This window comes from Rhinolophus hipposideros, assembly GCF_964194185.1.
Source record: "Rhinolophus hipposideros genome assembly, chromosome: 11".
NCBI lineage: Eukaryota > Metazoa > Chordata > Mammalia > Chiroptera > Rhinolophidae > Rhinolophus > Rhinolophus hipposideros.
The window spans coordinates 62189638-62216166 of NC_138057.1; the positions used below are offsets into that span (position 1 = coordinate 62189638).

Genomic DNA, 26529 nt, shown 5'->3' on the forward strand with positions numbered 1-26529 from the left:
GAGGATCAAGATATGAAATAAATAATACTTGGACCAGAGATTTTTTTGACCTGGATAAAAGTGGAAAAAGGGAAAGGCTGTGTGTAAAGGAGATTAATAAACTGACATTGATTAGAAGTGCCTGACCTCGTAATCCACATGAATATCCTTGTGCTATAATCTATATAAATAATCCACATGGAAAAGTGGGGTAAGTAGACTAAGGAAGAAGAGTTCAGAGCAAAGGTATGCTTGGAAATAGGGCTCAGAGTGAGGGTTGTTAAGGTCCTATCTGCTGGGGAAGCCATGCCAAACTTGACGTGTCAATTCCCTGCTCCAGTGTTAATTCTAGCTTCTGTTAGCACAAATCAAACTCCTCAGGCTGGCACGAGATTTGTCCCTCAACAAATTCCGCTCACCTTTCCTACCTAACCTCACTCATTGGTCACCTACATGGACTCCTAGGGTTAACCAAGCACCTCCAGCTCATGCCTTCCTTGAGGGAAATCTAATCCATACTCTCCTTCAAACCTTAGCTCAAAATTTATCCCCTCTGAATTCAGACTTTAAGAGAATGCATAGTTTTGATCAACAGAGAGGTGTTAGAAGGGCATTCAAGAAACAGGAAAAACAAAAGCCTGTCTGTGGGATAGGAATGTGCCTGTTATATTTGGAGACAGTGAGAAGAACAACAGAAGTCCTGAATCATCTTATCAGGCAAGGCAGGATCATATTTGGGAAGAGCCTGGAATGGTAGGCTATTATGCTGTATACATAGGAAGATGACCTTCTGAAGTACAGCACTTTCCAATTTGTAAAGCAATTTCAAACACCTTTTTTCATTTATCCCTTATAATAGTCCTATGAAGTCAGTATTATTATCCCCATTTTAGATAGAAAGAAATTGGAGTTCAGAATTTAGATAAAGGCTAGATACAGCTACCAAGGGGCAAAACCAATGCACACATCCAAAGTTTTAGATGCCAAATCCCATTATTTTAAATGAGTTCATTTCTCTAGGCTGAGATATAATTTATTTCCCAGGGTACTGAAAGTACTCAAAGATATAAATGCAGATCCACTGTCGGTAATCTGGGAAATAATGGGAAAGATGTCACAAATCTGAAGGCATCTAAATGTTTTCCCAATTAGAAACAGGTGAAAAAAAAAAGGTATGAAATCTCCAGACCAATCAATGGATACAATCTGAAGGAAAAAAAAAAGACACCACAGATTAGGCAACAGATAGTTGATGAGCACAGAGTAAGGAAAGATACAACTCCCTGGAGCCAGAATAGTTCTAATACAAGGGCTGCAAACAACTCACTGCCATTCTTGGTCAGGCCATTAGGCTGATCAACCCGGGGGATTGCTGAAGACATGGTGTGCCATGATTTTAGCAGCCTCTAAAAGGTCTCATGATATCCTTGGGTCTTTGTGGGGGAAATGTTGAAGAGCATTGCCATCCAAAGCGAGGTTATCAATGCACCAGCATCAGTGGGAAGCTTGTTAGAAATGAAGAGTCTCAGGCCCCAACCCAGACCTACTGAAACTGCGCTTTAACGATACAGCCATGCAGTTTCTATACACGTTAAAACTGGAGGAGTAATGGGCTAAATTATAGGACAGTTTGATGGATTTATGACCACCAGAATCATCATAAAGTGAGCTACTAATGAAACCCTTGGTGTCAATCTCTTGAGAAGTCTCCAGAATGCTCAGTATTTTTATATATTTAGAGCATAGGAGCTAAGAGTACTCACTGACTTTGGAGTCAGACAGACCTAGATTTGAATTTTTGCTTTTCCATTAACCAGTGGTACAGGCTTGAGCAAGTTCCTTAAACTCCCTAAAATGAGGATGATATACCTAACACCTCTCAAGGACGGGTCAGGAGTAAATGGGAACATAGTGAGAATTAAATACAGCCCATACCCCACATGTACCCTGCAAATGATCTGTTTCATGAAGCACTTAGCTCATCAAATGTTATCTTGTACTGTTCTGGCTATGCACGTGTATAACTTATCCATACGTCCATGTGTACAATAAGTCCATCATAATCTTCTGAAGGCAGGATCACATCTCCTTTTTCTTTTATATTATTCAAAGTACTCATCACTTTCTTGCCCACTAAATAATAAACACAAGCACAGCAGTGGCTGGTGTTTAATCTAAATGCTAAAATGTAGGCTTACCCTGAATCGCTGGACCCCAAGCAAACAGATAGTACCAACTCAAATGTAGATCGACAATTGTTTCCTCTCTGGGAACGTTCACAGGACGTTTAAATCTGCAGGTGACTCGATTGTTCTCAAAAACTCCTTCTTCATCTCTGGCAGGATTTCTCTGAATCTCCTTTGCCCACTGGCCTACATTATAGAAGTGCTGTATGCGGACCCTGCCATTGTCGTCATGGACGCAGGCCATGACATCGTCACCACCCTAACATGAAAAATAATAAAGAAAAAAGTCAAAGGTAGGTCTTTTGCAAACTTTTCCGCTAGAAAGAAATATCACTTAGAAACATATATTCCATTACCTCTGTAATTTGAAATCTTACTCCCCAAAATTATTTTAAATGCTATCAAAATGCTTTCACCAAGTGACCAAAGTTGGGGCCAGCCCGGTGGCTCAGGCGGTTAGAGCTCTATGCTCCTAAATCCGAAGGCTGCCAGTTTGATTCCCACATGGGCCAGTGGGCTCTCAACCACAAGCCAGCTCAACTCCTGGACGAGGTGATGGTGGGCAGCGCCCCCTGCAACTAAAATTGAACACAGCACCTTGAACTGAGCTGCCACTGAGCTCCCAGATGACTCAGTTGGTTGGAATGCGTCCTCTCAACCACAAGGTTGCCGGTGCGACTCCTGCAAGGGATGGTGGGCTGTGCCCCCTGCAACTAGAAAAACGGCAACTGGACCTGGAGCTGAGCTGCGCCCTCCACAACTAAGACTGAAAGGACAACAAGTTGACTTGGAAAAAAAAAAATCTTTAAAAAAAAAAAGTGACCAAAGTTAGCATCACAACAGCTAACATCAAGCTCCTCCTGATAGCTAGTATTCTTGCTGAAAATACATCAACTAACCTAATCATAAAAATATAATCAACAAATCCAAATTGAGAATCGTTCTACAAAAAATCTATCCTATACAATGGGGACATATGGGAAGAAACTGAATTGTGTAGCTTCAGGGCAGGGGCTGGAGGAACAGCTTTCTCCCAGACAATGGCAGAAGCCATTGTTCCTTTGTTGAGCACTCCACATCCAGGGTGCAGATGCGGGTGAGCGCCATGTCTGAGTCTCCATCAACCTGGCTAACACCATTCGCCCCACCCTGGTGATTCCCTGAGACTCTGCCCCACTCAACTAGTGGGCCCACACAAGCCACTTCCAGTGGCTTTTCCATACAAATGGCCTATCTTGGCTCATGCTGTGGACTTTCCTAAAATCTCCCAAAGGTTCACAAACCCCAAACAAGCAGCATCTGGCCTCAGCATGCCCCATACTTCTTGCTAAGCAGCCTCAAGCGTAGCACTAGCAGCAGCTGGCCTCAATGCACAGCTTAACCTACCACAGGCACCAGGACAAGTGGCAACTGTCTGCAGATCACTTTGTAGCTCCAATCAAGTGGCCCTGGGCAGGGCACAGGCAGTGGCTGGCCTTGGCCTGCAACAGAGCCCCTCCCAAGAGGTCCCAGAACCAACACACCCAGTGGCCAGCTTCAGACCACACCTAACACCACCCAATAACTTCCACAAACAACACACCCAAAGGGCAGACTAGGCAGCACCAGAGCCCCGCTAAAGTGAATCCCATTCCATAGGGTCAGCCCCTGCACAACAGCTCCTCTATTTCACAGCTTCCTCTATTTCCTCTACTATAGTCATAGCCAGTCTCCACAACCAATCAGCCTGAGGGTCAATCCCTCCCACTAACATGTAAACAGCAATAAAGGCTTAACTACAACAGGAGGGAACACACAATCCACACAAGGGGACACACCTGGAGCACCTGGCTCAGGTGACCAGGGAGACTGTACCACTTGGCCCCACAGGACACCTACTATATAAGGTCATTCTACTAAGACCAAGAGACAAAGCAGCTCTACCTAATACATAGAAATAAAAACAGGGAGGCAGCCAAAATGGGGAGACAAAGAAACATGTCACAAAAGAAAGAACAAAACCAAGCTACAGGAAAAGAACTAAAGAAAGTGGAGACAAGCAATCTACCAGATGCAGAGTTCAAAACATTAGTTATAAAGATGCTCAATGATCTCAGGGAAAACTTTGACAAAAAGATAGGAAACATAAAAATTAAGAATGAAGACATTAAAAAGAACCATTCAGAAATGAAGAATTCAATAACTGAAATAAAGACTACATTAGAGGAAATCAACAACAGTACATTAGATGAAGCAGAGGACTGAATCAGTGATTTGGAAGATAAGGTAGCAGAAAACACCCAATCAGAAAAGAGAAAGAATCCAAAAAAAAAATGAGGACAGTTTGAGGCCTCTGGGACAACATCAAGCATACTAACATTCACTTCATGGTGGTACCAGAAGGAAAAGAGAGAGAACAAGGCATTAAAACCTATTTGAAGAAATAATGACGGAAAACTTCCCTAGCCTGGTGAAGAAAAAGGACATACAAGCCCAAGAAGCACAAAGCGTTCCCAACAAGATAAACCTGAAGAGGTCAACACCAAGACACATCATATTAAAATGCCAAAGGTTAAAGACAAAGAGACAATCTTAAAAGCAGCAAGAGAAAAGCAGTTAGTTACCTACAAGGGACCTCACATAGACTGTCAGTTGATTTCTCCACAGAAACTTTGGAGGCCAGAAAGGGTTGGCATGAAATATTCAAAGTGATGAGAAGTAAGAACCTACAACCAAGACTACTTTATCCAGCAAAGATACCATTTAGAATCAGATAGATAAAGAGCTTCCTATCTTCCAAGAAAAAGGAGTTCATCACCATCAAACCAGTATTATAAGAAATGTTAAAGGGACTTCTATAAGAAGAAAAAAAAGATAAAAAATATGAATAATAAAATGGCAATAACTACATATCTATCAACAATTACTTTAAATATAAATGGATTAAATACTCCAAGCAATAGACATAGAGTGGCCGAATGGGTAAGAAAACAAGACTCTTACATATGCTGCTTACAAGAGATTCACTTCAGACCAAGACACACAGATTGAATGTAAAGGGATGGAAAAAGATATTTCAGGCAAATGGAAATGAAAAAAAAAAAAAAAAAACTGAGGTAGCAATATTTATACCAGACAAAATAGACTTTAAAACAAAGACTATAATAAGAGACAAAGAAGGATCTAGTAATTCCACTTCTAAGGAAACCCAAAGTACTACTTTGAAAGACATGTGCATTCGTTTGTTGCAGCATTATTTATAACAGCCAAAATATGGAGGCAACCTGGGTGTCCATCAATGGATGAGTGATATATATATATATATATATATATATATATATATATATATATACACAATGGAATATTAATCAGCCATAAAAAAGAATGAAATCTTGCCATCTGTGACAACATGAATAGACCTAGAGGATATTGTGCTGAGTGGAGTAAGCCGCACAGAGAAAGACAAATGCCATATGATTTCACTTGCATGTGGAATCTAAAGAATAAAATAAATGAGCAAACAAAATAGAAACAAACGCATAGAGAGAACATTTTGATGGTTTTCAGATGGGAGGAGTTTGGAGGGATGGATGAAAAGGGGGCAGGAATTAAGAAGTACAAACTGGTAGTTACATAACAGTCATAAGCCTATAAAGTATAGCATAAGGAATATAGTCAATAATATTGTAATAACTACATATGGTGTCAGATGGGTACTAGATTTATTGGCCGATCACTTTGTAAGTTATATAAATGTCTAATCACTGTGCTGTACACCTGAAACTAATATTCTATTGTATGTCAACTGTGATTGAAAAATAAAAAATTATTTAAAAACATTAAAAAGTAAAAAGAGAAAAAAGAAATCTGTCCTATTATCTTTAAAAAGGTCAATGTCATGAAAGACCAAAAATCAAACAAACAAAAGAAAAGCTAAGTATTTCAAAATAAAGAAGACTAAAGATACATGACAACTAATCGTGTTCCCAGACAGAATCCTGGGTCATAAAATACAAATTTCCATAAAGAACAGGATTGGGACAACTGGCAACATTTGAAAATGTACAGTACATCGGATAACGTTAATACTATCAGGTCAAACTTCCTGAATTTAATAAATAAATTGATTTAATCTCCAAAGTTTCCAGAAAATAATAAAACTAATAATAAGTAGTAGCAGTAGAAGAAGTAGAGAGGTAAAGCATGTGTGGCAAAATGTTATCATTTATAAAAAAAGTCCTCAAACTAGATTGTGGTGATTGTTGCATGCTGTGAATGTAATTGATGCCACTAAATTGCATACTTTAAAAAGGTTAAAATGGTAGATTTTATGTCATACACGTTTTACCACAACAGAAGTTATCATTTGGTGAATTAGGTGAAGCATATATATTGTACTATCCTTGCTGTTTGCTTGTAGGTTTAAAATTTTTTCAAAACTAGTCAAAAAAGTTAAAAGTGTTAATCAATTATAACAAATGTACGGGGGAGGCTATATGTTGGGGGTCAGAGGGCATGTGGAAATTGCCTGTACTCTCTATTCAATTTTGCTGTAATCCTAAAACTGCTCTAAAAAATAAAGTGTAATAAAAAAATTATAAGGCACCATTTCAAAAAAAAAAAAACTTAAAGGCTATTAAAAGGGGTTCCATTTTCCTTTTCCTATTTATCAGGTTTTGGAAAAAAAAATTACTCTGTGCTTCTTCTTGGAATAATAGAAGAAGAAAAGAGAGATCTATATTTTAAAGGCCTTTAGATGGCAAAATATCAAACCTAAAATGTGAATGCTCCTCACGATTGCCCTCCTCTGAGCCCCTTCGTCTTAACAGCTGCACCAGGAATGCCAGTGAATTCCAAGACAGGACATGGTCAACTGCAATGCAAGCCAGCTTCTGGGTACGGCACACACCCGCTGTTTCTCCTACTGACACTAAAGTGAGAGATAAATGATGTAGATTCATATCCATGCAGTTTTACCAGCTGGACCCCTTGTCTTCCTGCCTGGACTGGGAATCGAGGGAGGCTCATTCTCCTGGTAGCCTCTCAAAGAACAAAGCCACTGGGGAGCTCTGCCTGCTTGGACTGCTCTTCCTACCACCTACCTACAACCCATGTCCAACTCATTAGCAAAGCCTGTCCGCTTGACCTTCAAAACATGTCCAGAATCTGAGCACTTCTCACCACCACCATTGCTGTAATCCTGGTCTGAGCTGCCTTCTTCTCACTGCCTGAGCCTCAAAACAGGCCAGGTGAAAAGAAGAAAAAGAGGAGTCCTCTAGAAAGAGCAGCAGCATGTACAAAGGTATAACAAAGTCTGGCTGTTTGGGAAACACCCTGGCACAGTGAAGGGGCAAATGATAGGGCTACAGAGGAAAGAGGATAGAATGCAGCAGAGGCACAGAGAGAAGCAAGGAGATGGACAGCTGCCTGCGTTCCTGAAGCCCTGCCTGTTCCTGGTCATAGACCTTTCTGAGGTCCAGATGTGTTCCTGCCCACGGGTACTGTGGAAGACTGAATTGTAATGCTTCACTCCCCTGTGGTAGTATCATATACCCATACCTTTCAGGGCCTCTTAGTGGGGGAGTGTACATCCCTGCTCCTTCGTTCTGGGCTTGGCTGTGTGATTTACTTTGGGCAATGTAATGTTAGCAGATGCATGCGAGCAGAAGTTTGAAATAAGCTTTGGGTGGCTCTTGCACCATGGATGGCCCTGCCTCTGCCATGAAAATAGCATAGCTTTGTAGGCGTTGGTTTCAGAATGATTAGAAAAAACCTGAATCCAACCCATGGTCTAGAATCAAGCCCAGCTGAGCTCCAGCTAATCCCCACAATGTAAGCAAGAAATAAATGTCTACTGTCATAAAACCATGCAGTTTTGGAAGCTTTCCTTGCAGCATTACTGTGGAAACAGCTGATGAATACAGGTACCACAAAACACTTTGTGTTCTCATAACCAACTCTTTCTTCTCTGTTTAAGCTAGCTGGAATTTTTTTTTTTTTTAATTTTCAACCAGAGAGTCATAAGTAATAGAATCATTATATTACTTTGACGGATTTCTTTGCTTTGTTTTTGCAAGACAATCAAATGTCAGAAATTAACTTCTCTCATTTAAAAAGGTGATGGCAGCTTCGAAAAACATAACCAAGCTCATTCTCCAAAATCTCAAGTTGCACAGCAAATGAAAGAGAAAAATCCACTTCTATCAGGATGTGCATCTTACCATTTTCTTGTCTGAAGAGAATCCAACCGCTACCCAGCCATCTGTGTCTGCACTGAGCTCAAATTCCACGTCAGCCCCTATAATCCTGTAGCTAAGGAAATAGTCACAAGTCTCCGCATTACAGCCCGGTTTGCCGTATCTATAGGAGATATCAAAACAGACATTATTGCTTCTTTATCTACTAATTCTAAATACAATAAGAGAGCATCTATGTATCAGGCAGAATGCTAAAATGGAATAAATTAGATCTTTGCTATCTGGGGGCTCAAAATCACAGTTTTAGTCAGTGACAAGGGACCTCGGAGATGACTTACTCCACTTTATCTACATGTAAACGGGGTCCAGAGATGGGAAGGGGTTTGCCTGAGATTGCATAGTGAGTCAGCAGCTGCCAACAGGACTCGAACCTGGGCCTCCAAACTCCCAGCCAGTGTTCTATACACTATATTAGAGTCTCTTAAATATCAGTTATTACCAAATTATTTCTGAATCCCTTGTAGAGGAAAAAAATTCTCCAAGTTAATAATATATTTTTGTTAATTAAATGTATACCAATCCGTTTTACTTTCAGATTTGCGATTAAACTAACATCGATTTACAAAATAAATACAAATTAAACTACAGGGCCAGGAACATGTAAACTCGTAGCATTTATGTGCTAAACAATGTGGTTTTACAGGAAGTAAAATTCTGCTAACATGCATGGGGTTTGAGTAGAGTGTGCAGGGTCTTTTGATTGAGCACGCTCTTACTACCGTATTTCCCCAAAAATAAGACCTAGTCGGACCATCAGCTCTAATGTGTCTTTTGGAGCAAACATTAATATAAGACCCGGTAGTACATTATATATTATATTATACTGTACTGTACTGTACTATACTATACTATATTATATTATATTGTATCATACTATATTTAAGGCCCGGTCTTATATTACAGTAAAATAAGACCAGGTCTCATACTAATCTACACATTAGAGCTGATCGTCCAGCTAGGTCTTATTTTCGGGGAAACACAGTACTACTAAACGTGACTCCACCCTCCTCCACTTTCACCTGTCTGAACTGCTACAAAGCCCTCATATGTACAATGCACCAAATGAATATCTCATCTGGCAGTCACTGAGCAGGAATGTATCATCTATTTATAAAATGCACCTTTACTCTATTGGGCTGCTTGGTGCAAACACAATTACAAATTCAGACCCTAACGCATGGAGCAGTATTAGGTGGTTTCCTAGGCAATCAGATTGTAGACACATTAATTTTTTTAAAGGAACATCATTGAAAACACAAATTTAAATTTTCTTACAGAGAACTTGTGGATCCTTTAAGACCTGACGAGCCCCCGTTAAAGGAACACCGTTTTACACCATTTTCAGAATGACAGAAAATTGTAGCAAAGGGTGGGACAATCTAAACTCAGATGGAAGGCATCTAAAGAAACAAGATACAAAACTGCTAAGTATTGATTGAGGAGAGAGGCAAGGACTATGCCACTGTGCTGGCAGATACTCTGAGCAGCCAGGAAGAGAGGTAAGTTCAAGACACCCTGGAATAGGAGTGAAAAAGCTGAAAAGGGTTAAGAAAAGCTAACAGAGGAGTGAATGTGCCAGAAAACAGGTCACTCTGACGCTAGCAAATTCCTTCACGTCTCAAAAATTCCTTTACGGCTCAAAAATATCCTCAATCACCAGAATTATATATTGCTTGTATTACTGGATTTTTAAAAATTTCTTAGATGTCCTTATAAGCCAAAGAAAGCTTAAAACCCCTATAGTTCCGTTTACACCATCCCCCAATACCTTGAGCACTAAAGAAGGGGAAAAAAAAAACAACCAAAAAAAACCACAAAACAGACCTTGAGTGCAGCAGCCAACAAAATCTTTACTCAAGGGCAATTTGTTTCAGGAAATAAAGAATTCAAAGAGAAGGAGCGTTTTCCAACAAAGCAAGCTATCCGTGTGGGAGACCCACTGTCTACACTGCTGTTTTCTAGCTCCAGCCCATCATGGCTTGATAGACTACTACTAATGATCAGTAAGGACTCATTACACCCGAGATAACAAGCGAAATACAATAATCACTGCTTCATGAATAGTTACCGTGTTTCCCCGAAAATAACACCTAGGCGGACCATCAGCTCTAATGCATCTTTTGAAGCAAAAATTATATTAAAATAAGACCAGGTCTTAGATAATATAATACCAGCTCTTATATCAATTTTTGCTCCAAAAGACACATTAGAGCTGATGGTCCGACTACGTCTTATTTTCGGGGAAACAGGGAAGTATCATACAGATATCCCTAAGTCATGATTATTTGAAAAGGAATTAGGTATTAGACTTGTCTATCGCTGCCTGTGCCACCCACGCCCCTGCCAAATAAGCAGGGACAAGTTATGAAGGGGTACAGAGCCCTGGTTAGAATGACCCGCATGCAATCTCAGTACTACCGTGAGCAGTGAACCACCATCTTAAAGTTACGCGGCCCACAGATCTACCAACCTAAAGCATCCCTTAGTTTGTCCGCAGTCATCCACTTTGATTTTGGCAAATGGGTCCACAGGAGGAGCAGTAGGGAAAGGATAGCCTAGGCGGGGAGAATAAACAATGGTTAGCACGTTCAGTACAACTTTTCCAATGAGAATTTTTTAAAATATATTTACTATTTTTCTGTCACACGTGTCTAGAAATGTCCAGGGACTCAGAAAGGGGCTTCGTTTAAGCCTAATCACCCTCTCCGTGAGGAGACGGTGCAGGGCACCCATCTTTTTTCTGAGTCTTACCTGTTACCTGAGAAATTAGGCGTTTCCCTCATTTTACAGGTAAGGAATCTGAGGCACCGAGGGTACATAATTTCATATAACCACTGACTCACCACTGCCCCCTGGGAGTTTAAAAATCACAGTTGTAGTAAGATATACACACTGTAAGAAAAAAAAAATTAACAATACATTTACATATTTGAAAGTAGAGGTTTTCCATTTGTACACACAATCATAGGATTTTCCCTTTACTGTGAACTTCCATTTTTCATTAAGCATTAATGTTTCATTAAACATTGTCATGTCTCACTAAGGTCTTTAAACACATCATTTCTAACAGCTGTGTATCTTTCTTGTGACCTTACTTAACATCATAATGCACTTAACCGTACATTGAAGAGTAAGCCTGCATTATGCTTCCAGTTTAGGACAGAAATATTTTTCTCCGAGATTGTTTTCCCCATGCACACGGGAACCATCTGTATTCTCTGGCCTGCATTGGGTTTGGCACTGGACACTAACTGATTGCCAAATAAATAAAATCACCCGCAGGCATTAGGTACACAAATACAAATTTAAAAAAATTACTTGATTTTATTAACTTTTCTCATTATTTGGAAGTTGTTTCTTTGTCATGTTTTTAAAATGAGGTTTCGTTTATTCCGTTCTATTAATTATACTTTAAGAAAAAAAGCCACGAGGCCACACTTTCCTAGCACACAGCCGTCCATTTTGGAGTTCATTACTAGACCTTGATCACATACTAAAATACAGCCTTATCTTTTCACCCTCTTTAAGTAACTGGGCCAGATGCACACTTTTTCTAGTTTATGCTTATTTTATGCCAAGATCTATTTCAGTACTACAGACTGAATCCTGCTTTAGATGAGTTCTTTGTTTTTTCTCTTAATATTGATTCGAGCGACTGCTCAATGCCACAAACTATGCTTCACGTCTTCATATATGTTCTTCCTCAGATTTCTCACTTCAATGCTGAGGCCATCTTTTTCTCAGAATATTTTTTCCAGAAATGCAATGACTACTCACATGATTACGACTCTGTACGTGACTGACAATCTCTTGTAATGCTGCTTGTGACGCAGGTTCCCCATCTTCCTCCATTTTTTCAAACAGATTATCCTTACTACTTCCTAGTATCTAGAATAATGCATTGGCATACAGCAGATTTCCAGCTCAATAAATGCCATCATATTACTATCGGATTACTACTAAATTTTGTAAACTGGACTGAGAACCAATAATTACTGGGTAGGACTGTGTCTATCAGAAGAATGTGTTTCTAAGTCCCAAATAAGAGCAAGTTTTGGAATAAAGCTCACTTACAAATGTACCTAACTAGTTTTATTAGTGTTGGCAACAGGCCTTTTCTAGCACTAATTTCCTATTATCTTACACGCTTTTAAAACTTGAAATGGGAATTTGTGTTCAGTCAAATGTGTTTGGGCATCCATTTAATAACAATATTTTTCTTTTGTTTTGTAAGTTGTTGAATAATAAAGAATTTGACTGGCTTTTCTTCCTGGTTCTTGGGAGAGACGAGATCCTCGGAATCTCCCAAGTAATAAGACTATTGTTCATGAGCCCCTGGAATCACACCTGAGTTTCTGCTAAAAATGAGATGACTCGGGATGGGGGCTGGTCACTAGAAAGACCAACCATGTAATTAGAGGGTTGGGGCTTTGAGCTAGCCCCTTCCCCAGGGAGGTGTGGGAGGGGGCTGGAAATTGAACTCAATTCCGTAGCCAATGACTAAATCAATTGTGCCTATGTAATGGAACCCCAATAGAAACTCTGGAAACTGAAGCTCAGTGAAACTTCCTGGTTGGTGAACACACTGATATGTCAGGAGGGAGACATGTCCTGATTCCACTCTGCACCGGGAGCCCCCCAAACCTCGCCCTATATGTGTCTTCATTGGCTGTTCAAGAGTTGTATCCTTTATAACAAAACTGTGTTTGTAAGAATAGTATTTTCCTGAGTTCTCTGAGTTCTAGTGAATTATAGAATCTGAGGCAGGTGGTGGGTATTCCCAGATTTGTAGCCAGTTGGTCTGAAGTGAGTATAATCTTATTGTAGACCATGCCCTCTAACGTATGGGGTCTGTGCTAACTCTGGGTCATTAATGCCAAAAATGAATTTCACTATACTAGCTGGGGTTGGCATAAGAATATATGCAAAGCAATATTACAATTTTCCCCTAGAATTAAATGATCTATTTGGCATAAAATACGTTTGAACCGCGTGCCAGCATTTAAGGTGCTGCCAGGTTGCAAAAAGCCTGTCATATTCCCAGCACCATCACCCTAAAACGTTTGCATGATTACCTTGTAAGATAATTACCAAAGTGCCTTCAGCAGAACCTGGATCTGAAGTGTAGGTTCCAGACAAAATTTCTCACTATGCCAACAGTGCTGCCTTCCCATGCTGTCTACAGCTGCCCTGCACTGGCCAGTCCACCACGGCCATGCCCAAGGTCTGGAAGCACTAAGCAGAGCAGACTAACGAGGATCCACCCAGACTTACCAGCCACCATCCATATATTTATTTTTATATATGTGTATATATACATATATATGTAATATATATCTTGAAAAACATATAGTTTGTGTATGTTTTTAATCTCCACAAATGATCCTGTGCAGTGAACCTCATCCTGTTTCTTATTTTCATTTGGAAATCTATCCATCTATATACGTGAGAGACCGGTTATTACTCGTGACTGAATAGTACTCCACGATGGGCATATAACATCTTCTATAATATCCTCCCAGGTTTGGAACTTAAAGTGCCTGCAATGTTTGTTTTCTCAAATAACAGAGTGATAAACATCCTTATACTATATGTTTCCTGAAGACATATGCAAGAGGTTTTTGTTTGAATAAACCCCAGAAAGCAACAGCTGGGTCACATTTTTAATTCCAAAAAGCTCACTGATATTAGTATTCAGAACAACGGCACCAGTTTACAGCCCCATCAGCAGTTTACAATCCCAACAGCAGCTGTCGCCCCACACCTTTCCCTGTACTTGTTATCATCTGACATTCTCATTATTTTAATTTATGTTTCCCTAAGTACTAGTGTGTGCAAACATCTCTCTTCATATCTGTATTAACTAACCATTTAGGTTTCCTTTTGTGTGATGTGTATAAGTATATCCAGATTCTTTGCTCTTTTTACTACTTGGTTTTTGGTCTTTTTCATGGGAGTTTTTGTGTATTCCAGATATAAATTCACTGTTGGTTTCAGATGTTGCAATTGTTTTACCCCCAGTCTGCCATCAATCTTACTTCTTTCTGTGATATTCTTCCTTGGACCAAAATCTTTAAATGTGATGTAGTCAAGGAAATATTTCTTCTTTTGGTTCATGCTTTTTTAAAGTATTGTCTAAAAGATCAATCTCCACTCAAAGGACATGAAGATACTCCTCTACATGTTTATTTATTAACTTGGTAGTATTACATTTCACATTTAAATCTAACCCATTTGGAATTTATTTTTTATATGGTGTGAGGTAAGAAATGGTTTGTTTTTCTTCCTGCATTGAATGAATTTTTCTCAACACCACTTACTAAATGATTCATTATTTCCCCTGGTGATTTCCGATGACACCTCAATAACTTATTAGTTCTCATATAAACTTAGGTCTATTTCTGGATTTTGTTTTGGTTTTGTTTCGTTTGTTTTATTTGTTCTTGATCCAGGAGCACACTATTTTAATTACTAGGCTTTGTAACCTTTCTTAATATCTAGCAAGGTGAAACTATCTTAGCAATTCATGGAACTTAATTCTTCTATGTAGTGTATAGAAATCAATTTGTCAAATTCTCTCCAAAAATTCTGCTGCACTGAAATTGAATTAAATGTATAGGTAAACTGGGGGAGAACTGACATCTTTACAATACTAAGTCACTCCTTCCAAGATCATGGGATAGCTCTCCATTTATTCATATCTTTTCTATCTCTTAATAGTTGAATTTTTCTCCCACACAGGACTAGTGCATTCTTTGTAAGATAAAATCTAGATACTATAGATTTTTGTTGCTATTTTAAACAATCGCTTGTTTTCTTTTACATTTTCTGGCTTATTATTGCTAGAGAAGAAGAGAGCTTTTGGTTCACATATGCTGATCTTCTTTATGAAAACCTTACTGCAGTGTCTTGGTTATATCTGATTGTTGGTTCTTTTCAGTTTTCTATGTAAATGTTAATATCAAAAAGATAAAAACATACATTCACACAAAATCTTGGGGCTATTATGTATTATTCATAATAGCCCCAAGCAGGAAATAACCCAAATGTCTATCAATCGATGAATGGATAAACAAATATGGTATGTCTATCCAGTGGAATATTACTCATCCATAAAACGGGATGAAGTACTGATACATGCTGTAACATGAATGAACCTTGAAAACATGCTAAGTGAAAGAAACCAGACACAAAAGGGCCACATATTGTTGGAGTCCACTTATATGAAATGTCCAGAATATGCTGAAAATTCATCGAGGCAGAACGTAGATTAGTAGTTGCCTGGGACTAGGTAAAAAAAGGAATTGGGAGTAACTGCTAATGGGTACAGGTTTACTTTTTAGAATGATGGAAATGTTCTGGAATTAGATGGTGGTGATGATTGTACAACCTTGAGAAGATATTAAAACCACTGAGTTGTATATTTTCAAATGGTAAATTTTAAAAATGTGATTATAGCTTAATAAACAATAGATGATTTTTTAAAAGCAAGCTAATAAGAATACAATGAACAACTTATGCCAATTAACTTGGAAATCTAAAGGGAAAAATTCCTAGAAAAATACAACCAAAGACTGACTCAAGAAGAATAAGAAATCCTGAATAACCCATCAAAGAAATTGAGTCAGTTAAAAAAAACTTTCAACCAAGAAGGCTCCCAGCTCAGACAGCTCTACCAAACATTTAAGGGACAGCTAATGCCAACCTTAAACACATTATTTCAGAGGACAGAAAAACAGAGAATAGTTTCCAACTCATTTTATGAGAATAAATAACCTTATTAGCAAAACCAAACAAGGATGTTCTAAGAAAGTAAAATTACAGAAGACTCATGGACCTAATAAATGCATAAGTATTATACAAAATTTTTGAAGGAATGGAAAATGATATTCCAGGAAAAGATTAACCATAAAAAAACTTGAAAGACAGTAACATCAGACAAAATATAATTCAAGACAAAACATAAGGGGTAAATAATGTTACGTACTGATAAAAGAAACAATAAATCAGGATAAATATACCCATAACAATATAGCTTCCAAATACATAAAGCAGTAACTGATGGGAATATGTAGAGAAATAGATGAATCAACATTTGTAATTCGACATACCATTCTTGGAATTGAAAAATATCAAACTTTAAAACTAAGACAGATGATTAGAATTATACAAATAATAAGTTCAATCAGATATACAGAACCCACAAATACCGAATCATTTTCTTTTTGAGGCTACAAGGAAGACCCACTGAAATTGACTATATACTGGAATATGAGGAAGTCAATAAATTACAAAGACTCTACATCACACAAATGCTTTCTGACTACAGTGTAATAAAACTTGGAATTAACAAAAGTGTAGGTTGGAAAATTACCTGTGGCTGGAAATGAAGAAAAATACCAGCCAACATTAAATAATCCATGCATTAAAGAGAGAAAATCATAAGGAAAATAAGCTACACCTATAATGATCATCAAAGCATTGCATGTCAAAATGGTCAGTATGGACCTAAAACAGAGCATGGAGGGAAATCAACAGCTTTGAATACACTTACCAGAAAATACGAAAGAAAACAAAGGATCTAAGCATTCAACTCAAAATGGAAACAAAAAAACAAGTAATGCAAATCTGGGTATGAATCAATGACATGGAAAACAGACACACAAATGAGAATGATTACCTAAACCAAAAGTTGACTCTTATAAAAAGTCTAAGATACATACTTTTCTGGCCAACACTAACCAGGGGGGGAAAGGTGAGGATGTAAATGAACTAAAGATGGGGAAAGTTGGCAGGAGTGCTGGATTGGCTCCCTTTGCCTCTGTCTCAGCCTCTCCCCAGTGTGCCTGCCTATGGTGTTAGAGGCTAGCGTACCTACCACCTTGGCTCCTGAATTCTGGATGATTTTGATTCTGTCAATTAGATGCATGACAGCTGAATTCAGAGCTGGGTTAAGTAGAGCAAGGAAGTGGTATGGAAAACATTTACTGTTTTAATTTTTTGCACCAGCTTTATTAAGATATAATTCACGTCCCTTAGAATTCACCCATTTTAAGTGTTTTTAGAATACGAGTATTCACATGGTTGTTCACCTATCATCATAATCAATTTTAGAACATTTTTATCTCCCCTAAAAGAAATCCTATAGCCTTTACCTATTACCCGACACTCTCATCTCTCCTCCCCACCACTCCCAGCCCTAGGCAGCCACTAATCTTTGTCTTAATATTTACCTTTCCTGGACAATTCATGTACATACAACGTGGTCTTTTGTGACTTTTTCTTCCACTTAGCAAAAGGATTCTGAGGTTCATCCATGTTGTAGCATAGTTCTTACACACTTATACATACATACACACACACACACACCCATTGGTTCTGTTTCTCTGAATAATCTTGACTAACATACTTATCCACTTTATTTATATTTTTGAAGAATCACTTGGTTTCTATGTCAGTAAATTTTGCTACATTTTATTCTTTTATTGTTTGTTTCCTTCTACTTTCTTTTATTTATTATTTTTCTGACTTCATAATTTTGGGGATTTCTTCTTTTCTTATATCAGCATTTTAGTCCAACAATCAACTGCCTCCAGGGGTTTCCACTTGGATATTCCACCAGGAAATCAATTTCACAGGTCCAACACTGAGCTCCTCCACCTCCCAAGTGTCCTTCCGCTTATGTTTCCATAGCAGTCAAGAACCCCTCTACCCACCCACAGTCTCCCAACCCTGAAACCACAGTTCTAGATTTCTCCACCTGGCACACTTACTCAGTCATCATTCCTTTTCTTCCCACCTTAGAAACCTGAGCCTGTCTTTTGGCTATTGTACCATCTCCTATCAGGTCCCCCCACCTCCCTTCTACTTCTTCCACCATATGCCATCTTTCTAAGACAGAACTTTCATCTTGTCACAACGTTTTAAAGACCTTTACTAGCCTCCCTTGTTCTCTCTCTCCTACACTTACTTGTCTTCATAGTTGTGAGATATATCAGTTAGACCACCCAGACATGGCCAGCTTTCCTTCCCCCTTAACTTTGTCCACTCACCCATTTTCTTTACTGGTTTGGTTTTTTTTGTTCATTTTTGGGGTTTGGGGTTTTTTTTTGTTTTGGCTGTTCCTTTCCCTTCACTTTCCATTTTTTGTGCTATTTTTTAAAAATCTTTGTTTCTAAAATTAAAAACTTGGATTGAGACCAAATAATATTGGCTTAGGGCAAAAAAAAAATATTTCTTTGTACCTTCTCTTTCTTGTTTCTCATACGTGCCCTATAAACCCTTCTAATAACTGTTCTGTTTTGGGGAACAATTAAAGCCATTTTTTTTCTCCCTTCAGATATTTGTGTAATTTGAAAGGTACTTATTTTCTTGGTTGATTTTTTTCAGGTTCTCAGTATGGTTTGGTGCTTTCCATTCTTGTCTAATTCAGGGCACTATCTGTTCCTTCTTTGCAATCCCTTGAGCCTGTTTTGCCATACTCCACTGGGTGGTTAATGGCTTCTGGTTTGCTATTTATAGTCTCTAATTAACCCAGCCCTCAGGTATTAATTTAGTACTTGCTTCCTTGATGTTTTAACCAGAAATTATCTGTTCAAATCTCTGAGAGTTACTGCATCAGCCTCTTTCTCTTTCTGGACTTCCTGAATCATTGTTTCTGCTTATCAATCATATAATGAAGTAGAAATGTCATGGGACTTCATAAAATAGAAAGCTACACACACACACACACACACACACACACACACTCACACACACATACACACACACGGAGCCTGTTTGGCAAAGCTTTCGCTGTGGCACTCCACCACTTAGGAATCGGCAGCTCCCAATTGCCTGCCCTACCAATTCCAAACCCCTCTTCTCAAGTTCACCCATAAAATACCCCATTCTGCTCGTCCCACTGCACTCCCTAGTACATGTCATGTCAAAGCGGCTCTCCATTCCAGGCCAAACGGACACCTCGCACACCTTACCCATAAAGTCATCAAATCCACGCAGTTCTCCACTTTCTAGCTGTGTGACTTGAGCTATTTAAATTTTCTGTGGGTCAGTTTCCTTAATTCTAATGTGGAGATAATAGTAGTATCTAAGTCAGAGCATTGCTATCAAGATGAAAGTTAATATGGATAAGGTACTTAGAACAGTGCCTGTCGCACAGTAAGCACTTATTAACAGCTCCCGTTAGTGTTATTATTGGGCTAGGTTCACGGGGGATACAAAGATAAATTATACGTAGATCTAAAGATGTTCCATTATTTTTGTAAATTATTTACCTTTTTTGGTGATTTGTTTCAGTTTTATTTTCCTATCCCAAGTTTCAGCAAAAGATTCAGAGATCATAAGCTATCTCCCGCATATAAACAGTATATATACACTATTTCTACTTTTTTTTCACTGAACAAGGTGATATTGTCTTTGTTCAAACCAAAGCACAAATGAAGAGATACTATAAATTTTTAAAAAGGGTATGTTCGTGTGGTCTTTTATTCTCAGACAGTGAATGTCTATGCACCATAAGGGGAAAAGCGCCAAAACACGTGTATCCCAAATGTTTATCCACATGCAATATATGGTCGACATGGGAAGAATATAAGCAGATGAAGGAAACTCTGCCCTATTCTCCCAAGCTCTGTCTTCTCTTGTCTGCCTTAATAGCTCTTTCCCAGGATCAGAAAAATTGTGGTCAAAACTCAATGGTCGGAAACTCATTGACTGGGCCACATTTTACAAGTGGTCCAACCACTGTGCTTTAAAGATAAGCAACCAGGCAGAGTATGGCTCCAAGGGCAAGCCAGCTACCACCATCAGTGTGGTAAGACTCAGGATCTGCTCCTCAGACCTGGCCTGCAGATCTCAGCAGCAGGGAGAAAACAGCAGGAAGCTTCACTTGGGGACTTAACCCTAAGCCAACACCCAGTTGGTTTTTTTCCAGAGAACCCTCAGAATAGGCTACTTGCCCACAATTACGTGGTGATCTGTTCTCCATTCTACTGTTGTCCTGAATACTATATAGATTCTAGTGGAGAACCTCAAGAGAAAGAGATATGAATGGCTGGGTTCAAGCACTAAGACCCTAGTCAAACTCCTGACCGCAGAGAGCAAAAAGGGTCATGGCAGGGCTGGTGTGCTGTGCGAGGATATCCTTGCTAGTGGCAGGGGATTGGAGGAGAGAATCAGGGGAAGGCTCCTTAAGAGATGGCATTTGAATTGGGCCCATAAGGATGAGTTGTATAGGCTAAGACAGTGGTAACCCTTAAGAATTCTCAAAACTAGCATTGTTAAACTACAACATAATTTAAACTAAAGAATGAACACGTTAGGGGATGATTAGGGATACCATATCAGCCAGAGTGCAGCCTCTGGCTTTGGGGGTTGCGGGCAATCTTGACGCTGGGGAAATGGTCTCTGGATAGGGTACACACTGGTCAGTGGGCTCTCCTGCACTTTCAGTGAATTCTCCATCCCCACCCTCACTATCCTAATTCCCTTTTTCTAATTTCATATTGCTAAACTATCTTTTCATTAAAAACTCAGTTTCCTGGCTACTTTGACCCTGAGAAGAGGGTACCCTGCATAGAGGAAACAAGTAACCCAATCACTAGAAAAAGACCATCCCATTTGTACTGATAGAATAGTTTAAAGGTACGACTTCTACCTCTTCACTTGCCACGTCCTACAAAATCAATCGGTCTCCCTCCTTCTTTCCCCACTGAATTCATCCCCAGAAAAGCCACCCACCACTTCTCATTTCCTGAATCGAGTCTTTGTGCTATTGGGCCTCACCATGGCTTGGGACACTGCTTCCTGACATCCTCTTTCCTTCACTTTCTGGCTGGGACACCCTTCAGGGACATTTCCTGTTCTGCTTTTCCCTCTCTGGCAGTACCCTTTGAAGGCAGTGTCACTGATTTTTTCCCCCCATTCTTCCGCCTCACCCCTTCTGTTGTCCTCCCACCTCAACCCCCCCTTCTCCCTGGCCACATGGCTTCCCAGCTAGAAGACTACCCCACTCCGGTTCAAGCCGTTGTTTCTCAGTCTAGTTGTGTAGGACACAGCTCCCTGGCCCATGCTGGTATTATGAGCCTTGCACTCCCTCCCGGCTGAGGCAGTCAGTCGGTCTCCAGTCGTTGGTCGGCTGCTCACAGCAGCTCACAGCAGTTCTCATCAGCTGCCGGCCACTCACACTGGCTGCCAGCCACTTACAGCAGCTTATGCCAACCTCTGGCTGCTCACAGCTGCCCAGCTCCAGGGAGAGCTGTTGTTCACAATCTTAGGTGTAGAGGGCGCAGCTCACTGGCCCATGTGGGAATCAAACAGGCCACCTCCACGTTAGGAGCACGGTGCTCCTACCACCTGAGCCACCAGGCTGGCCACTGATTATTTCTAAGGATCTTGGGAAAGTCTCTATTTAAGACCCACAAAGCTAAAGCCTAGGCCCAGAGTAATCTAGGGTACTGTCCTTGAAAGGCTCACCCCACAAACATCTCACTAGCACCCACCAAATAGTTGTAGAATGGGTATATGAAGATAAGTGAGCTGGTCAGAGAGAAGAGTAGAAGAATAGACACTGATGTGCTGAATAAATTCAATAGATGCTAAAAAAAAAAAAAAAAAAGAATAGACACTGCAAGCTCAGGGTGAGAGACGGGGAGGAGTGAGAGATGGCTGTAAAAGGAAGTTGGGCCAGAGAGAAAATTCCAGATGAAGGAGTTGAAGCTTCATCCAGGGACAAGGTTGGAACCATCACAGATATTTGAGGGTTAAAGCCGAGCTTCCAGTTGTATGTGCAGAATGGGCGAGAGGGGCAAGCAGACAAACTAGGAATTTGTACACACATGGCATGACCTGCTGCCCCTGTGCGGTCACCTCACCTAAATGCATCCGCCTCTGTCTCACCAAAGTCTTGCACACTTTCTGGCTAATTCTATAAAGCTTTCCTATGGCTGCAGCCCACCTGATGCCCATGTTCATAAAACTGTCTAGATTATACAATTAACTTTATTCTCTCTGTATATTCCGTGTTTCCCTGAAAATAAGGCCTAGGCAGACAATCAGCTCTAATGTGTCTTTTGGAGCAAAAATTAATATAAGCATTATATAAGCATTATATAATATTTAGCATTATATAAGACCCGGTCTTATATTGTATTGAAATAAGACAAGGTCTTATATTAATTTTTGCTCCAAAAGACACATTAGAGCTGATTGTCCAGCTATGTCTTATTTTCGGGGAACATGGTACAAACTGACCTATAATACCTGACCTTGTTTCACTTGTTAGGTCCATGTGCCCAATGAGAATATAAACTCTCACATGCCATGTCTGAGTCACCTGGCAATGTGCTAGCTAGGCTGACTATGAACAGAATAAATATGTATTAGATGCTTTCAGAAGCAGATGGACTTTGAAATATTTATTATTTTCCAGAGTGACAGATTCTACTTCTGCCTGTTGTCCTCCTACCCCAACCCCCCCTTCTGCTTGGCCAAATGGCTGCCCAGCTAGAAGACTACATTTCCCAGCCTCCCTTGCAGCTAGGTCATATAATTATGTTCTTGCCCAAAAAAAAAAAGTAACCGGTGATCTGTGCAACCAGCCTAAAAGGAAATTGTTTGTCCCAAACATCCTTTCTATCTCCTTCCCTCAAGGTTGAACAAGCACGTGCAACAACTCAACTTTCACAAAGATAAGGATAAAGCCTTAGGGGATGGTAGAGCAATAAAATGGAAGAAACCTAGGTCTCAGAATGACCTTGGGAACACAGCTGTCCCACCAGCCCAGACCAACCAGAATCACATTAGACAAAAATAAACTGTCTTATTTAAACCACGGTATGTATGTTGATGTCTCTGTTTCAGCAGTTAAGCCTCTACCCAACTAACATATTTCCCCCAATCCATTCTCTCCATCTTCCTAAATAATTCCAATTTTTAATTGGGCATATTACTTGCCAGCTAAAAGGCTACATTTCCTAGCTTCCTTTGCACACGAGTGACCACCTGACTAAGTTGTGGCTAATGGATTGTAAGTAGAATTGTTGTATGGGACTTCTGGGTAATCCCCTGATAGTCAGTGACTTCTTCCTATTTTCTCTTTCCTACTGTCTGGAAAATAAATGTAATGGATGGAGATCAAGCAGCCATTTTGGACCATGAAGTTACAAGCTAAGAATTGTGAAGAAGCAGAAGACCGGGATCCTGTGTCTCTGATGACCAATTCTGGACTCCTTCTAGGTTTCTTTACATGACAGAGAAACTTCTATCTTATTTAAGCTATGAATGTTTGTTCATTGTAAGTAGCTAGACCTAGTCCTGTGTAACAGATATTCCTAGCATCCTATTCGCTGTTGGGACACACAACCTTTCAACTTTTTTTGTTGTTGGATATTTCTCTTAGCAGAAATAAAGGAAAATCACCATTTTCCAAACTGCAGAAAAAAAGAGGCCAATTTCCATTCATTCAGAGCACAATGAGCTTGGCTTTGGGGTCCACTGAAGCAGCGCTACCGGGTGGTCTATGGCTGACAAACCCTCCATCTCTGGGACCAAGAGGTCCCAACACTGGGGACTCACCCTAGGGACCATAATATGCATAATAACATAAAAGAAGTGGGATGGAAGTAGACAAGGAGATGTGACCCAGCTCTGATGGCAGGGCAGTCAGCACAAACAGGGCACCAAGAGATTGGGGCGCTTGCCATTGCAAATCTAGGTCAACACAGACAGAGGGGAAATAAGGCAAAACCTCTCTTTAAGTCGGGATTTCTGCTACCCACCAGCTGCTCCGATCTCACACACCCCAGGCCAGATGGCAGCCTCCTCCCCCAACACACCCTACCCCAATCCCTCCACAGAAAGGGTGGAGGCCAGAGGCTGAAATCTGGGAGGGCCCTTGGCTGTCTCCGTCTCCCGGCCTCAGTCTCCCCATCTGTGAAGCAGGCAGCGGGTGGATGCGCTGACAGCTCTCAAGGCCCCTTCTGCAGGCGGTTGGAGGTCTGAGCCGTGCGCTCTCCGTCCCGGCCTCGACTGTACCAGAACAGCGTGCGTTCGCACCTTTACCAGTTCCTCACCCCCGCCCCTCCTGCTACTCCCCCGCCCCCGCTCCGGTGTCCCCTCCCGCAGCCTCTCACGCTCCCGCAGCCTCACCGTCCTCGGACAGGTAGCGCAGGTCATAGAACTCCCCGGCGAAGGTGCCGTAGGAGGAGTCGTGGCGCGGCACCGCCTCGTCGGTACCTGCGTCCCCCCGCGCGCGGCCCCGGGGTCCTCGGCCGCCCGGGCCGGCGCCGTCATCTGCCGGACTGGCGGCGCAGGCGGCGGGCCCGGCCAGCAGCAGCACGAGCAGCGGCACCCAGGCCCTCGGGCTCTGCCCCGGCGGCCGCGCCATCGCTGCGCACGGACCGCACAGCCAGGCCGCTCGGGCCGCAGCGGGGGCGCGGCGCGCTCGGAGCCGGGACTGCGCCGCCTTCGCCGCCGCCAGCACGCGCCCGCCCCCCGCTCGCAGCCCGCCCCCCGCTCGCAGCCCGCCCCCCGCTCGCAGCCCGCCCCCCGCTCGCAGCCCGCCCCCCGCTCGCAGCCCGCGCAGCCGCGGAGCCGTCGGCACGCTCGGCCTCCAGGCGGTGGTCTGCGCATCCTCGCTGGGGCCCGGAGGCTCCCCCTTCTTCCGAGCATCCTCTTCTCGCCCGCCCTCTCCTTCTTAGCGCGTTCCCTTCGTCCATGCTTTCTCCCCGTCTCCCCGGTCCTCCTACTTCCCGGCACGAGCCTCCCCCACACACAGATTTGGCCCTTCTAGACTCTTGCTACTCAAAATGTCCTCGGCCCAGGAGCACCAGCGTCCTCCAAGAGCTTGTTGCCATCACTGAATAGCATCCCACTGCAGATGCAGGAATCAGGATCTGCGTTTTACCAAGATCCCCGGGAAACTCCAAGGCACGTTTGAGTTTCAGAAGTGCTCCCCTGGAGGGTTTACCTGGGATACACCTTGTCAGAACTGCTGCCTCCCGCACCTTGTTCCAGCGTTGTTTTGGTTTATATAAAGCACTTACTATACCCAGTATTCTTGGGATCACCACAGAAGGAAGTTAAAATAGCAAGATCCCCACTATATAGATGGGTAAACTGAGGTGCTTAAGAGAGGGAAAGTTGAACCCAGCTCTTGGGTTGGATGCATCAGCTGCCTCTCCAGATTTTTGGAGAGTGTAATCAGCAGCGGCTGATGGCGCCCTATGTAACATCCCCCCTTTAAAACTAGGCAACTGGTTTTACTGTTTCTCCACAACAAGCATGCACAGGCCCTGGCAAGTCCACACCATGTCTGATGGCCACGTTGAAGTCTCCACTTTTCTCAAATCCATTCCTGCCGCTTGCAATTCACTTTGGTTGATTACTCAGCCATCCATTTATTCACACCAAGCACTTACTACATGCCAGGTCCTGGAGTTCTTTTCTAATGGTGGTTTTGGAGTGGTAACACATTCAGAATGCTAAGCTATTTTCCGTTAGAAAACATGGACACAATTCCTTTTGTGCTGGTATTGCAGAGTCAACATTTTAGCCTGCTTTTTTCCATTTATTTTTATTTTATTTTCTTGCATAAACAAAGAAACTAACTGTGGAGGCAGAAAAGCATAGAGGTTCCAAATGCAGGGCCAGAAGTCAGACTCCGTGAGGTGGTGATCAGTAACCTCTGTGATGGCAGAGAAGATTAAGTGAGATGATAGAGGGAAGGATCAATAGCGTTCAAGACATAAATGGGCATGAATGAATGTATAAGATTATGAAATACAAATATTCAGAAGAAAACTCGTGATCTCAACCTTTATTGGCTCAGGGGAGATGGGAGACAGTGCTGTTACTGAAATAGTGAGAAGTGCTGTGCGACCCAGAGATGAAGTATTTGCTATTGGCTATCAGCTGACGTTGATAGTGGGTTGTTCAATTGAAGTTTAAACATGTTTAGCTGCAGGTGAATTAGATGTAATTCATGAACACCTTAGGTCTCACCAGGTCTTCCCATATACGTACCAGTTGCTGCAAGAAATCAGATTTATTGCTTGAAAAAGGTGAGATGAACTACAACTACTTAAAAAAATCAAAACAGACTTCTTCCCAAAAGACAGCTTTGAAAT

At 41.2% G+C, this 26529-nt stretch overlaps 1 protein-coding gene across 1 annotated transcript in view; it reads right to left on the minus strand.

Annotated features, from left to right (window-relative positions):
- The window catches only part of FRRS1L (ferric chelate reductase 1 like), a 31420-nt gene extending 6551 nt beyond the window's left edge, over positions 1 to 24869 (minus strand). Inside the window, exons 1-4 of the mRNA XM_081067146.1 lie at positions 24551 to 24869; positions 10872 to 10956; positions 8366 to 8504; positions 2178 to 2424 (exon numbers count right to left, since the gene is read on the minus strand). Of these exons, the coding sequence (XP_080923272.1) occupies positions 2178 to 2424; positions 8366 to 8504; positions 10872 to 10956; positions 24551 to 24788 (709 nt within the window). The 5' untranslated portion in view covers positions 24789 to 24869. The remainder of the gene's footprint in view (positions 1 to 2177; positions 2425 to 8365; positions 8505 to 10871; positions 10957 to 24550) is intronic.
- Positions 24870 to 26529: the final 1660 nt, after the last annotated feature.